This window comes from Arvicola amphibius, chromosome 12, assembly GCF_903992535.2.
Source record: "Arvicola amphibius chromosome 12, mArvAmp1.2, whole genome shotgun sequence".
NCBI classification, from domain to species: Eukaryota; Metazoa; Chordata; class Mammalia; order Rodentia; family Cricetidae; genus Arvicola; species Arvicola amphibius.
This window is the reverse complement of record NC_052058.2, coordinates 164,517,296-164,531,983: the sequence shown is the minus strand read 5'-3', so window position 1 is coordinate 164,531,983 and position 14,688 is coordinate 164,517,296. Positions and strand designations below refer to the sequence as shown.

The 14,688-nt window shown below is 53.7% G+C and overlaps 1 protein-coding gene across 6 annotated transcripts in view; it reads left to right on the top strand.

Annotated features, from left to right (window-relative positions):
- Myo7a (myosin VIIA) overlaps window positions 1–14,688 on the top strand; it is a 53,822-nt gene that overhangs the window by 1,903 nt on the left and 37,231 nt on the right. For 5 of the 6 annotated variants that reach the window (XM_038313864.1, XM_038313863.1, XM_038313861.1 and 2 more), the window contains exons 2-12: window positions 2,876–3,028; window positions 7,370–7,554; window positions 7,990–8,111; window positions 8,193–8,335; window positions 8,517–8,630; window positions 9,517–9,670; window positions 10,368–10,444; window positions 10,665–10,784; window positions 11,430–11,572; window positions 12,287–12,497; window positions 13,018–13,153. In XM_038313864.1, coding sequence (XP_038169792.1) covers window positions 2,876–3,028; window positions 7,370–7,554; window positions 7,990–8,111; window positions 8,193–8,335; window positions 8,517–8,630; window positions 9,517–9,670; window positions 10,368–10,444; window positions 10,665–10,784; window positions 11,430–11,572; window positions 12,287–12,497; window positions 13,018–13,153 — 1,558 coding nt within the window. Of the gene's footprint in view, window positions 1–2,875; window positions 3,029–6,036; window positions 6,055–7,369; window positions 7,555–7,989; window positions 8,112–8,192; window positions 8,336–8,516; window positions 8,631–9,516; window positions 9,671–10,367; window positions 10,445–10,664; window positions 10,785–11,429; window positions 11,573–12,286; window positions 12,498–13,017; window positions 13,154–14,688 lie in introns of all 6 variants that reach the window. The other variant, XM_038313859.1, reaches the window with a different exon arrangement.

Here is a 14,688-nt window from a genome sequence, read left to right as displayed (position 1 = left end):
ATAAGGTGGAGACAGGTTAGGGACACTGAAGCCTTGGGACCCTCTTTCCTATTTCCTTCCCTTGACACGCTAGGCCCTCCTCCAACTCTGTCCTCTCACGGACCCAGAAGCTGGGAGTAGGGACCAGGCTAGTCACATGACTTGTACAGAGCTCAGCAAGGTGTTCAGAGCAGGCTCTCTGGAGAACACTTGCACAACATGGAAGCTCTGGCCTCCCCGTCTCTGTGAAATCCTCTCCTGTGCCTGTGGGGGCGCCCACCTCACACAGGAGAACACCTGTCTTCTTAGCTTAGTCTCTTTCCCAGGTGTGTCTCATGTTCAAAATTGCCCACAGTGTTTCTCTGAGCCCACCCCTAACTGTCTCTCCCTCCCTCCTCCCTCCCTTCTGTCTTTTTTCTGTGTCTCTTTCTGTCCCTGACAGTCCTCAGACACTGTCTTTTCCTCCGTCTCTGTTGCTACCCCCTTCAGAGCCAGGTCTCCACCGCTAACCTTCTTACACTTTGGCCCCTGCTGTGGGCTGTGGACCTTGACCAGAAAGCTACTGCTCTCAGCAGGGCATTCTCCCACACAGGAGGTGGAATTGTTCAACTTCTTCACCTGGCCAGCCCTTTTACTTTGATTCTGTCGCTGGGTCCCAGACCCCACGTCTCTGTTGGGGGTTGTGACAAGGACACCTGGTGGCTCAGGGTGTCTGACCCATATCTGGCTGAGTCTATCCCAGACCCCAGTGACTTGCACACCTGACAGAACTCTCCAGGCAGGATAGCTTTCCCCTCCCACACTCCAGGACGGGAGCACTATTGTCTTGGCTTTCTGTTTGTGGGTGAGGTCCTGGAGGCCCAAGAAGGTCATGTGAGGAACCTTACCCTAAGGTTGTTCCGACTCCATCTAGTTCACCAACCAGGCCTGTGAAAGACACCCTGGTGGCTCCTCATGTGCTAGGCCCACACGGCCTGGGAAGAGCTGGTTTGGCAGGTCCCTTGGCCTTCCCTGCTCACTTCTCCCAGAAACTCTTTCTTTTCCTTCAGGCCTCAGCTTGAATGCTACCTCCCTGATAAAGTGGGCCTCAGCACCTTGCCCAGACAGTAGCCATGTTGAACTGTCTAACTGACCTTATTTTGGAAGGCGTTGTGGACCAAAGAGTGGGGTGAAGGACACAGACAGTGAGTTGCCCGGAGGCTCAGGGGCCAGGGACAGACAAAGGGAAATTTCCGAATGGATCAGCTTTTCTCAGAGTGTTTGGAAGAGAGAGGAGTGTTCCACGCGGTGCTGAAAGTGTAGACAGGTCCATGACGTCACCGCTGGGCCCCGTGTGCGTTGGGAACGGCTGTGGGAGATTCCGGCTAGAGTGCCACGGAATGTCAGGGAAGCTGGAGTAGGTCTCTGGCTGGCCCTGCCCTGACCCCTCTGAGCAGCCCAGGGAGCTAGCTACCTCTTCACTCCTAGAGGCAGGGCCTGAGCTGCCAGAGGAGAGAAAACACAAAACACGAGGACCAGGGTGTGGCTGCCACTACGGCAGCCACTGGAGCGCCTGATAGGCGAGATCACGTGACCAAACTCTGCTACCACGGCAGCCACTGGAGCGCCTGATGATAGGCGAGATCACGTGACCAAACTCTGCTACCACGGCAGCCACTGGAGCGCCTGATAGGCGAGATCACGTGACCAAACTCTGTCAGGGGCAGCTGAGGACTGAAGCTAGATTCGTGCTCGGGTCTCCCGTGGGGCTGATGATATTTAAGAACGGCTGGAGGAGGGGCACGTGAGCTGGGTCCTGAAGGGGTGTTACATCTGTTAGCACACCTACAGGCTCTGGGGGCCGGTAGCAGAGATGTTCCTCCCACCCCAGAAACCGTGTTTCTTCCCGGCTCAAGGTGATGGAGAGTGCTCAGGTCAAGCTCAGGTCAGAGTCTGGGGATGTGAGGTTTGTTGTTCGGTTGGTTGGTTTTGGGGTGTGTGTGTGTGTGTGTGTGTGTGTGTGTGTGTGTGCTTCTATATAACCCTATCTGTCCTGGAACTCGCTCTGTAGACCAGACTGATCTCAAACTCAGAAATCTACCTGTCTCTGCCTCCCGGGTGCTAGGATTAAAGGTGTGCACCCCCTCACCGGGTTGTGAGTAGGTTCTGAATCCAGCAACCCCAAGAAACCAAGGCTCTATTGACCAGAGCAAAGAATCCGAGTCTCCTAGAATGCCCTCATCTGCCATCTGGTGGCTGCAGGGAATAGTGCAGGCAAAAGAAGGCTGGGGTAGGAAGAGAGAAACTCAGCTCTTAAGGTCCAGAAAATCTCTACTCCCGCAGCTCCATAAAGCCAGACCTGTGAAAGACACCCTGGTGGAACCATTTCCCGTGTGCACATCCTGCAGGCCACACCCACAAGGCCTGGGAAGGGCTGGTTTGGCTGGCCCTGCTGTCAGACCCTCTCATTTCTTACAGACAAGTTCTCTTCATTCAGGCCTCGGCTTGAACGCTACCTTTCTGGAGAGGTGATCCTCAGCGCCGTGCCTGCAATAGCCCTGCTGAGATCTCTAAGCTTATTTTTATGTATTTGTTGGCCGGAGCCTGGCTTTGAAGTCAAGCCCCTTAAATCCAGTTCCTATGCTTTTACTCCGGTCTTCAATGTTAACTGGGGACCTGATCCCCTTAATGATAACCACCAGTGGGGGCAATGCAGTCTCTGCCTTGCCCTCCTTATATGCCTGTAGCTAGATTCTTTAAGAGGAGGAGAGCTGCCTTGGTGGGTAGAGACCAGGAAAGTCCCCAGATTCAAGTCAGTCAGAGGCGAGCAGGGCTAGCCAGACCCGGGGCTCCCATCCCTCTGCATAGCCCAGGGCCAGGGAGCAGCAGCTGATATGAAAGACTCTGTTGCCTGCAGGAGCATTGGATTTCCCCTCAAAATGCCACGCACATCAAGCCGATGCACCCCACCTCGGTGCATGGAGTGGAAGACATGATCCGCCTGGGGGATCTCAACGAGGCAGGCATTCTGCGCAACCTGCTCATCCGCTACAGGGAGCACCTCATCTATGTGAGTACCACCCGTAGCTGCTGTGCTGAGATCCAGAGGCCCAGGCTCCTCTTCCTGGGCACAGGTCTGGGGGCTCTAGGACTGGGGTTGGGGCAGGAGCTGTTATATACTGCAGGTTTATAAACCTTGTGGGCTTGGATGCTAGAGGCCGGGGTTGCTCAGGGACAGGCTTAGCATCTTGCCAGTTGGGGAGCCAGGGGTTGCTGCCTGCTGTGTTTTGGGGTTAGATGGGGGCTGGCCCTGATTTCTCAAGATGGGGGTGGGGCAGCCTAAGTAGCATGTGTCCTTGGGAAGGGAAAAGAAGGACCAGAGACCCTAGTTAGAACCGTCCAGTTCACCCCTCCAGGTGGAAACATTACTAGTTCTTAGTGGAATGCAGAGAAGTGATTCCACAGAGAAAGGAAGAAATCTGGGGTCCCAAAGGCAGTTTTCACAGGCAGGACACTTGCCCTGGAGACACTTGGTGAATAGAAACTCCCATGGTTTCATCAGAACCCAAAGTCTTTTGAAATTGTTGAGGGAGCCAAAGACTTTTGTTTATTCAAGTCATATAATGATATTTATGGTGTTAGAAATTAAAACAGAAAGTTTAAGGTATTTGTTCATTAAAAATGACAAGCTAACCAGGCAGTGGTGGGCACATCTTTAATCCCAGCACTTGGGAGGCAGAGACAGGCAGATCTCTGTGAGTTTGAGGCAAGCCTGGTTTATAAGAGCTAGCTCCAGGATAGGCGCCAAAGCAACAGAGAAACCCTGTCTCAAAACAAACAAACAGATGACAAGCTGGGACTATCTAGAAAGCAAAGTGGCCATCCCTCACATCTGGAGCTGCGAAGACTTGTATCCCCCAGGGATCTTCCTGGCATTGCCTTCCTTCTGGGAACACCCTCCTCACTGAAGAAAGGGGTCTGGTTTCGAGTATTTTAACATGAACTTTTATTGTAAGTGTGCAGATGCACATGTACCACAGCCGCCACATGCGGGAGTGTGGAACGACTTTGGGGGGCTGGTTCTCTCCTTCCTCTTTGTTTTGAGGCAGGGGTTCTCATGTTGCTCTGTTGGGCTGCATACAGCAGGCTAGCTGGCTTGTGAGTGTCCAGCCCATCCTCCTGTGGGAGTGCGGGGATTACAGATGCGTGTTGTTGCTTTCAACTTTTCACACGGGTTCTGCGGCTCAAACTCGGGTCAGCAGGCTTGCACAGGGAGCACTTTTAGCTCCTGAACAATCTCACCGGCCCCTATGGTAAAGCATATGTGTGTGCTATAAATCAGAGTGTTCCTTCTGGCTATAGTGCTACGTATCTCACTGTTCCCACAGCAGAAAGACTGTGTGTGCCTGTATGTACTCAAATGGGGTACGTGTGTGTCCACGTATGTATGTGTACACACAAGCACACACATATGTTTGACCATAAGTACTTATGTATTCATTACACGTGGGGCAAGCATATATATATATATATATATATATATGTGCACATATGTGCATATACCTTCACGTGTGTGCACACCTGTGTGTGAGCTTTTGTTCTCTTCTCCACAGACAGTAGTGTGTCTATTCACATAGTCTGTCTTTCCCACCGTTTTTATCCCAGGTCTTATTTTTGGTAACGTGGCTCTCGTGGTCCCTAGCTCCTTTCCGGACTAGTCCCCAGAGAAAATCACTGATGCTGACCACTCCGCCCATTCAAACTGATCACATCATCACTTAACAGACACTGCTGAGTGTGTCCTATGTTCTGTTAGGCAGTAAGGAGATAAAGACCTTGAACCAGAGCCACCAAACATTCAGTAAAATGTGTTGTAGGGAACATGTGGGGTTGACAATGATCAAAGGCATGGGGCCGAGTGTTCCAGTCTGGCTCAGCAGGACAATGAGGGACTTTGGGTCGCAGGTTCAGTGGAGGGCTTCCTCATCTGCAAGGTGAAGAGTATCAGAGAGGTACGTACCGCGTCCTGAGCTCGTAGGAAGCAGGGATAGGTCCCAGCAGAGAACGACCTGCTTCCAACCTGGTGGAGCCCAGTGTAGCCTGCAAGTGGAGAAGGAGCAGTGTGGGGACAGCAGCCAGGTGGGGGAATGCCAGAGGGGACCAGTAAGGATCTGGTAGCCTGGGCCAGGGAGCGCAGCAGGGACTGTGGGCTGGTGATGCCTGGGTGAAGGGAGTGATGGCAGTGGAGGCGGAGTTGGGCCAGCCGAGAGCAAGGTTGGAGGGGTGCTGGCTTGGGAGCCCATCACATGGTGATCTCCAGGAGGAGGGACACTGAAGACTCTTGAGCCCATGAGGCCCTTGGGTTGCAAACAGAACGAAAAGGACCTGGAGCGGTGGTGGGAGAACAGGCTCCGTCTGCAGCTGCAGGAGTCTGGGGACATGGTGACATCTCCACATTCCTTTCTGTCACTTCCCTTGCTAACGAACCTCTCGGGGTGACTCTATAGTCTGGGTCATTGGGTCTGAAATAGTAAATGCTATCTGTCATCTGTGGTTTCCAGAACAACTTTTCTCCATCAGATCCTCCTAAATGTTATAGCCTTTAGGCTCCATCTCTGCTTCTGGCCAGCTCCCGCCTCTCACTGAAGATCCCAGGGCTCCTCAGAGCTCTGATGGTGAGGATGTGGAGTGACTTTGTGGGGCCAGCCTCTTGCTGTGTGTTGGTGACAGGTGTCACACCCTTGTGCAAGTATTAAGAGATTAAGGTGGCACGATGACCCTGGTACCCAGCAAGAACGGTGCCTTAGTTCTTTAGTCTCTGCAGCAACCCTGGAAGGGGGTAGCAAGCCATCCCCTTTCACAGACGAGCATCCTGAGGCTGGCCACAGCGATGTTCCTTGAGGCTGATTCTCAGGCGTGGATGGGTTCCCCATCTGGAGATAGGAGTCAGCTACATTGCACAGCTGTGTGGGATGGAGCTGTGGGATGACTGCCATGGGGTCCTGCCTGGGCTCCTGGAGACGTCTCTGTGGCTTCTTCCGCATTGACTGATTGTCTCTGTTTGTTACTTTGTAACAGACCAACTGTGGAGGGCGGGTGAGTGTGGTGCAGCAGCAACCCCTGGAAGGCTGTGAGGCTTGCTGGCTGGGCTGGACCGTTCCTCTTGGCCTCCTGGCTTCCTTTGTTTGCCTACTTGGGCTCCTGGCGCTGAGCTGAGCTGTGAAAGTGAATCTTGGGTGCTCCTGGCTGTGGTGCTGGGAGGAGGTGGCTTAAGGGGAGGGGAGTTTCTGAAACTGGGGTCTCTCGGCTTGGTCAGCGCTTCTCTGCACAGCCCCCCTGGCCTGAGCTGGGTACCACAGCCGCTTCCCCTGCCTGTCTCGCTGGACAGAGCTGCTGGGGGAATGGTGGCTGCTCTTGTGTCATGCACTGAGTCCTGGAAAGGTGGTGGAGGTTGGAGAGAGGGGCGTGGCTGTCACCTCCACTGTGTAGACACATCTGTCTTCAGCCTGCCTGTCTAGGCTCCAGACATCAAAACATACACAGCAACAATAGGCAGGGCTTGGCCTTTTCTAGCTTGGGGTGGGGTGGGAGGTGGGAGGAGTAACTCCCATTGCCCCACCCTGCCCTGTGTGACAGGACCCCAGGACACAGCAGGAAATTGTGCCCATGCTGTGTCATACAACAGAATGGAAACAGCCTCAGGTCCCCAAGCTCCATCTATGGGCGCCGCAGCTACCTCTGCCCTGGGGGCACTCAAGAAAAAGTCCTCGTCCTAGCCCCAAACCAGCCCCTTCTGTATCACGTTCCGACCCAGGTCCTTCTGCTCTTTCTGCCTTGGCCCCGCTCGTGGTCTCTTTACCGTCCCAGTCTCCCCTCCGAACACGGTCCAGCTTTTGAATTTTGCTTTAAAAGTCTTAGGTGCAAGCCGGGCGGTGGTGGCGCACGCCTTTAATCCCAGCACTCGGGAGGCAGAGGCAGGCGGATCTCTGAGTTCGAGGCCAGCCTGGTCTACAAGAGCTAGTTCCAGGACAGGCTCTAGAAACTACAGGGAAGCCCTGTCTCGAAAAAAAAAAAAAAAAGTCTTAGGTGCAGAGACTGGGGCCAAAGGATGGAGCCAGTATTTGAGCTGTCCCTGCTCGGTGCTTTGAATCTGAAAATACACTATCTAATGCATTGTCACACGGACAGTTATGTTTCATCCTTTGTAAAGATTGGATGATACAACCCACACTTAGGGACTTCCTGCTGGCCCCTCCTCCCTTCATCAAATGTCTCTGAGCCAGACCCAAAGCCTGTCTGAGGCCCTTTTGATTCCTGCATGTCTGTGGACTCCAGAGTCACACAGGGTAGAGACCCCCTCTCCCACCCCTGCCCCATGACAGTGTAAACTCCTGTCCCTTGCTGCTTGCAGACATACACGGGTTCCATCTTGGTAGCTGTGAACCCCTACCAGCTGCTCTCGATCTACTCGCCAGAACACATCCGCCAATACACCAACAAGAAGATAGGGGAGATGCCCCCCCACATCTTCGCCATTGCTGACAACTGTTACTTCAACATGAAACGCAACAGCCGGGACCAGTGCTGTATCATCAGGTGGGCGGCACAGCCCCACTCCCGGTGCAAGCCCCAGCTCTCTGCCCTCCTGTGAATATACTAAAGACTGTTCCGTGGTTGGAATGCCATGATGCTCCTCAGGAGCTGGCTGTGCCTTCTGTGTCACAGTGTATAGAGTCGCCCTTACATTTTTTTTTAACATGACCTGGGCTGATGTTAGCTTTTGAGGGCAACATTGTTTCCTAAGGTTCCTGTTAAAGCTACAGTCAGTTGAAATCGGTCTCCTGTTTTCTCTTGGGCGAAACAAGAGGCCAAAGTATCAGTTGAGCAGTTCCCATGGGTCATGTTTAGGACCAGTAGGAGTGGGGTGGGGCGGAGCTCTGTGCTCCCCAGACCATCAGCCTGTAGTGAGACGCGGCAGCTAATGGGACAGCCAGGACTGAGGCCTGTCCCTGCTGCCCCCACCCTCTGCAGCGGGGAGTCAGGAGCAGGCAAGACGGAGAGCACAAAGCTGATCCTGCAGTTCCTGGCAGCCATCAGCGGACAGCACTCATGGATTGAGCAGCAGGTGCTGGAGGCCACTCCCATCCTGGAAGGTAGGGCCAGGTTTTGAGGGTGAGTCCAGCTCTGGCACTGGGGTCCCTTCAGTCCCACCTATTCTTTCTATTGCTCTGCAGCGTTTGGGAATGCTAAGACCATCCGCAACGACAACTCTAGCCGCTTTGGCAAGTACGTTGACATCCACTTTAACAAGCGTGGTGCCATCGAGGGCGCCAAAATCGAGCAGTACCTGCTGGAGAAATCACGAGTCTGCCGCCAGGTGAGCCCTGGCTTCTAGGGTGGGTAGTCCCTGCCTTGGGTAGGTGGGTACCCCTGTCCACATGGTCTGAGCCAGCCTTTACCATGCTGCCCTTCCATCTGCTTCCCGAAGTGTCTAAGGTCCCCTGTGGAATCCCTGCCCTTGTATGTTCTCTGGTCCCAATATGCATGTCCATCTCCAGGCCCCTGATGAGAGGAACTACCACGTGTTCTACTGTATGCTGGAGGGTATGAATGAGGAGCAGAAGAAGAAGCTGGGCCTAGGCCAGGCTGCTGACTACAACTACTTGGCCATGGTGAGTCCCAGGTGACACCTGGGCGCTAAACACTTGTCTGTCATGTAGACAAGACCAGACTCACCAGTGTGACTCTGTCTCAGCCTTTTTGGACACTTAAAGGTTTGTTTGTGCTTTAAAGTGCCCAACTCAGTTGTGTACATTTCCCTAGTGACTTCTTACCATAGACACTTTTCTCGTGGTTAACATGGGACACGGGGACACAGCACTCAGGAGCCGCAGATCTAAGTGCATGGATCTGCTCACACTTGTAGGCTGGGCCTTCTAGGATTGTGGGAGCTGGTTGCCGAGGCATGGGCCTCCAGTAGCACAATTACATCTATGAAGGAAAGTTATGTAAATAATTTTATCGTCGGGGGGGTCATTACAACATAAGGAACTGTATTAAAGTGTTGCAGCATTAAGAAGGTTGAGAACTCTAGGGGCTGGGCACACAGCAGCGAGGTTGAATATTGTACGTGACCTCCCTAGAGAGAGTCTGCCCAGGATTTAAAGGTGCTGAGGTGCTGTGGGTGAGACAGGCTTTCAGAATACTTCAGTAACTAGCTGAATGGCTCTCTCTCTCTCTCTCTCTCTCTCTCACACACACACACACACACCAGTGAGCAGGCTGTGTCTATAGTTCTCTATGAGTCACATGTGGTTACAGTTAATGAGAGTTCCCTGAAGAGCAGGCACCCTGGGGCTGTGTGGAGCCTGGTGAGGCATTGGTACTGAGAGCTGTGATGGAAGTAACTGATGTAGGGGCCTGGTGTCAGTGCCCAGTTCTTACTCACGGCAGTGTGCCCTGGAGCAGCCCACAGGAGTGGTCTAGATATCCTGGCAGCATTGCATGCCTGGCCTCCCCTACACCCTCCTGTCCTCCTCTTTTATGCCCCACCCCCAGGGTAACTGCATCACCTGTGAGGGCCGGGTAGACAGTCAGGAGTACGCCAACATCCGTTCAGCCATGAAGGTCCTCATGTTCACGGACACGGAGAACTGGGAGATCTCGAAGCTTCTGGCTGCCATCCTACACATGGGCAACCTGCAGTATGAGGGTGAGGCCCCACGGCGCCCTACGCCACAGTGACACACCCCACTCAGGTAGCCTGGCACCTGGCTTCTGGGTGCTGGCAGCGCTGTCTGCCACGGCGGGTATCATCCGAGATGCAGGCTGGGAGGGATGCCAACCTGACTTCAGCCTCAGGGGTGGTACACTGTGTGGCAGTCCGACCACAGAGGTGAGGTGTTTGGAGCTGACTGGGACCCTTTTAAGATCCTTTCCCCATTTGGTTTCTTCCTTAAGGTGAAGTGTCCCCAAGAGAGGGTAAATCTTTGGGTTCATGCTGTGGTGCAAATGACCAAACAGCAGTCTGTAAGTGTGAGACAAAGCAGAGCATGCACACTTATTTGGCACACCTGTTTCTTAGAGTGGGAGGTGATCATTTGGAAGAAGGCACGGGTTCCATTCTGCCTTCTCACTGATGCCCAGCATGGGTCCTGGCAGAGGAGACGCTCTGGGAAGTTGGTGCAGTGAATGAATGTCCCCAGAGCTAAGACAATCCCAGGCTAATACTACTCTCAGGGTGCCCACCATGAGAACATCTCATGAAAATATTAATCAGATGTATATCGGCTGCTCTCTGTGGACAGACAGGGCAGGTCCCTGAGAATAGACATGGACGCCTGCTCCTCCTCAGAGTCTCCCTGCCCCTCGGCCTCTCTTCCTGACACTGTGTCCCTTTCTGCTGGCAGCCCGGACATTTGAAAACTTGGATGCCTGTGAGGTCCTCTTCTCCCCGTCACTAGCCACGGCTGCTTCTCTGCTCGAGGTCAGTGCTAGCCTTTCCCACTCGGTCTCTCTGTGGTGCTCTTGGACAGGAAAGTTCTGTTCAGTCAGGGGACATCTGTCTGTGGTCCTGGGCCTCTGTCTCTACAGTGGGTGGCCTGGGCTGGGGCCCTGTAATACCTGGGAAGAGATGGGGAAGGGAGCCAACTGGGATGAAAGACAGTCAGGGTGGGGCTGGGCCAACACCTGGGCGCTTGCTCTAGGTGAATCCCCCGGACCTGATGAGCTGCCTCACCAGCCGCACCCTAATCACACGTGGGGAGACAGTGTCCACCCCCCTCAGCAGGGAGCAGGCGCTGGATGTGCGGGACGCCTTTGTCAAGGTGGGTGAGAGGAGTGTCTCTGTTCTCTCTTCCCCTCGGGAGTTTGAGGTGTTTCCAAGCTGGCCCTTGCATCGGCAGCCCCTGGGCAGCTGGAGTCTCTGACTCTCTAGTGCCCAAGTTCCCTCTGTCGACTTCTGAGCCCAAAGGCCAGGCATTCCACAGAAGTTGGCTCTGCACTCCCCAGGGACCCCCCCAGGCTCGCTTTGATCAGCTGTCCTCAGCTAGGACCAGACCTCTTAGGTCTCGTGAGGTCTGGCTGGGTAGAAGATTCCAGCCCTCATATTGATATACCCCTATACTTGCCAATCACAAAGTCCCCAGACTGTGCCAGCCCTGTGCCAGACTCTGGACCTTCAAGGTATTCAGAGGATGGGGATACACACAAGTGAAGTCACTGGACCCCAAAGTGACACACAAGTGAAGTCACTGGACCCCAAAGTGACCCCCTTCAGGGTTGGGGAAGCTTTAAGGGAGCAAATGAGTTACTGAGGCATGAGAGTATGTGGGGTAGCAGGGACGGCCCAGTGAAGACTTGGGGGCACTAATAGCATAGATAAGGCTGGAACCAGGATCCAAAGGGTCTAGAAATGGGGACTGCCTCCCAGAAGGGTCTGCCTTATCCCACGGTTGATGGGCATCTTTCAGGGCATCTACGGGCGGCTCTTCGTGTGGATTGTGGACAAGATCAATGCCGCCATCTACAAACCTCCCTCCCAGGAAGTGAAGAACTCTCGCCGGTCCATCGGCCTCCTGGACATCTTCGGGTTTGAGAACTTCGCTGTGAACAGGTAGTGTGGGAGGACCCCACATCTGGGAAATGCCATGCCTCTTCGTTTAGGCTCACTCGCCCGCCTCCAAGAGCACCCCGAGGCTTGAGAAAGTTGCCCTTTCATCATCCTGGAGATCCCTTTCATGGCCAGCCCCAGCTCAGCTAAGGCTAGCCCAGCTGGATACTGAAGCAGCTTATGCTGTCCTGGGTACTTGGGAGGTGGTCTCTGGTCTCTGAGCTTATGGCCACAGTCACTTCAATTCCTGCAATGCAGATGTCACAGTGTCACCCAGCCTACAGTACTGAATAAGAGAGTCGAGGCTGCCACTCAGTTGTGCTAACATCAGGGCTTGTCAGTCTTGGCCTCTCATTGATTCTGTTATCTCCCTATGGTCCATGTTCCCAGTGTTCTGACTCTTTCCCCTTATTGGTGGGCCCTAGGTGGGGCCTGAACACTCAAGGAAAGAGCCCTGAGCCTAGCTCTAGCCAACCTCTCCTCTGATGCTCGGTGACCTTGGGCATGTCCTTTGCCCTTGCCAGTCCCCAGAGTCTTCTGCATAGGGGGTTGAACGTGACATGCCCACCCCAGCCCACCCGATGGGAGCTTTGTGCCTGAGGTCACGCGGTAGAGACTGACGGGGCCGGGTCTGGGTGACGGGGCCGGGTCTGGGTGATGGGGCCGGGTCTGGGTGACGGGGGCGACCACATGTCCACGGCCCTCTGCCCTTCGTAGCTTTGAGCAGCTCTGCATTAACTTTGCCAATGAGCACCTGCAGCAGTTCTTCGTACGGCACGTGTTCAAGCTGGAGCAGGAGGAGTATGACCTGGAGAGCATCGACTGGCTACACATTGAGTTCACCGACAACCAGGATGCGCTCGACATGATCGCCAACCGGCCGATGAATGTCATCTCCCTCATCGACGAGGAGAGCAAGTTCCCCAAGGTGGGCGCGCCAACCCTCAGTTTCCCCACCTGCAACCCGGGACAAGCAACGTGAGCTTGCTCAGGTGCCTTGGGCTGGTTCCAGGGTGTTGACGTGGTGAACAGGGGTTGCCTGCATTCTACTGGGCCCTGGGCCAAACCGTGGAGATCTAAGTTCACAGCTGGCTCAGGATAGATGCTCATGATGATGGGAACATAGGATTGCCCTCGGGGAAAGACATTGAGATTAGAGTCTTGCTATTGGCCATGCTGGCCTTGAACTCCTGGGTTCAGGATATCCTCCAGCCTTAGCCGTCCAAGGATTTGCATCATGGGAACTAGCTGGCATAGACTGGGATGTGCATTCAGTGATGAGCAGTTCCAGTTCACCCACTTCACAGATGGGCATCGAGGCTCATAGAGCCTGTGTGTGTGGGGGGGGTGGTGGTGGTGGCAGGGGCAGCTGCTGAGAAAGACAGGGAGGATGTAGATAGGAACCACCGGACGGCAGCGTCTTGGCAGCGGCTACTCTGCTCCCCCAGGGCACGGATGCCACCATGCTGCATAAGCTGAATTCGCAACACAGGCTCAACGCCAACTACGTGCCACCCAAGAACAGCCACGAGACCCAGTTTGGAATCAATCACTTTGCGGGCATTGTCTATTACGAGACTCAAGGTGTGTATGTGTGTGTGTGTGTGTGTGTGTGTGTGTGTGTGTGTGTGTGTCCCCGTCTTTCTGCCTGTGCCCCAACCTTCCCTCTCCCTAGGCTAGGAGTGAGACCACGTGGTGCAGAGGTCAGAGGGGACAGAAGGGGCCACAGGAAGCACGCCATCCAGGGCTTTGCTTTTTGCTTTCTTTTGGGGAAAAAAAAAAAGACAAGATCTCACTATGGAGCCCCAGCTGTCCTGGAACTCACTATTAGACCAGGCTGATGTGGAGCACAGAGATTACTTGCCCCTGCCTCCTGAATTCTGGACTTGTTTTTGTTTTCTTATGATACTGGGGGTCAAAGCTACGCTAATCAAGTACTCCACCCCTGAGCTACGTCCCCAGTCCTTCAGATATTAATTTTAAAAAAAAAAACACATTTAATTGTGGCAAAAGCATCCACAATGCAAAGTTTACCCCATAACCACATAATACTCTAATTCATTTACAACACTGAGAGTCTTCACCACCGCCCTTTCCAGAGCTTCCCACGACTCCACACAGAGGTCAGTCCACCATCAGTAACCCCATCTTTCACTACCTGGCTCAACACCGCCATTCTCCCTTCTGTTGCTATGACCTCGCCACCTAGGTACCTCGTGTAAGTGGAGTCACACGATCTGTCTCTTAGAGTCTGGCTTACATGGCTGATCACAGTTCTGCCCGGGTTCATCCACGTTGTGGCATGGTCAAGTTCCTTGTTTTCATGGCTGACTACTATTCTGCCACGTGGTAATAACATACTGTGTTGTTCTTCATGTGCCGATGGGAACATGGGTGGTGCTGTGGGCATGGAGTCTGTCTGAGTTCCTGCTCACGGGAAGGACTCCATGCTCTTTTGTGCAGTGGGGAAACTCAGGCTCAGAAGAGAACTAAGCTGTTCTTCTATGACCTGATACAGACTAACAGCACTCCCAAGGGCATGCAGCTGGCTCATTTAAAGCTGACAGTCGGGGATAGAGAGATGACTGGGTAGTTAAGTGCTCTTCCAGAGAACCTGAGCTCAGTTCCCATCACGCAAGTTAGGTGGTTCACAACTGCCTGTGCCCCCAGCTCTAAGGGACCAAATGCCCTCTGTGGCACCCACCCACACATGTCATAGACACACAGAAGGATAAATCTTGCTGGGTATGGTGGTAAACTCAGAAGGGAGTAGAGTAGAAAGTAGTAGAGACAGGGGGATCTCTGTGAGTTCTGGACTAGCCAGATTCACAGTCCGTCTTAAAATCAAATCTTTAAAAAATGCTGACGTGAGCATTAGAGGTGGTGCACGCCTTTAATCCCAGCACTCGGGAGGCAGAGGCAGGCGGATCTCTGTGAGTTCGAGGCCAGCCTGGTCTACAGAGTGAGTTCTAGGACAGGCAGGGCTACACAGAGAAACCCTGTCTTTAAAAAATGAAAAAGGAAGGGGGGGGCTGGAAATTAGGTAAGGGTGAAAACCCAGCCCACCCTGTCTGCAGTCCTGCAATTTCTGCAGCTTTGAAGCTTTCCTACAGAGAGCC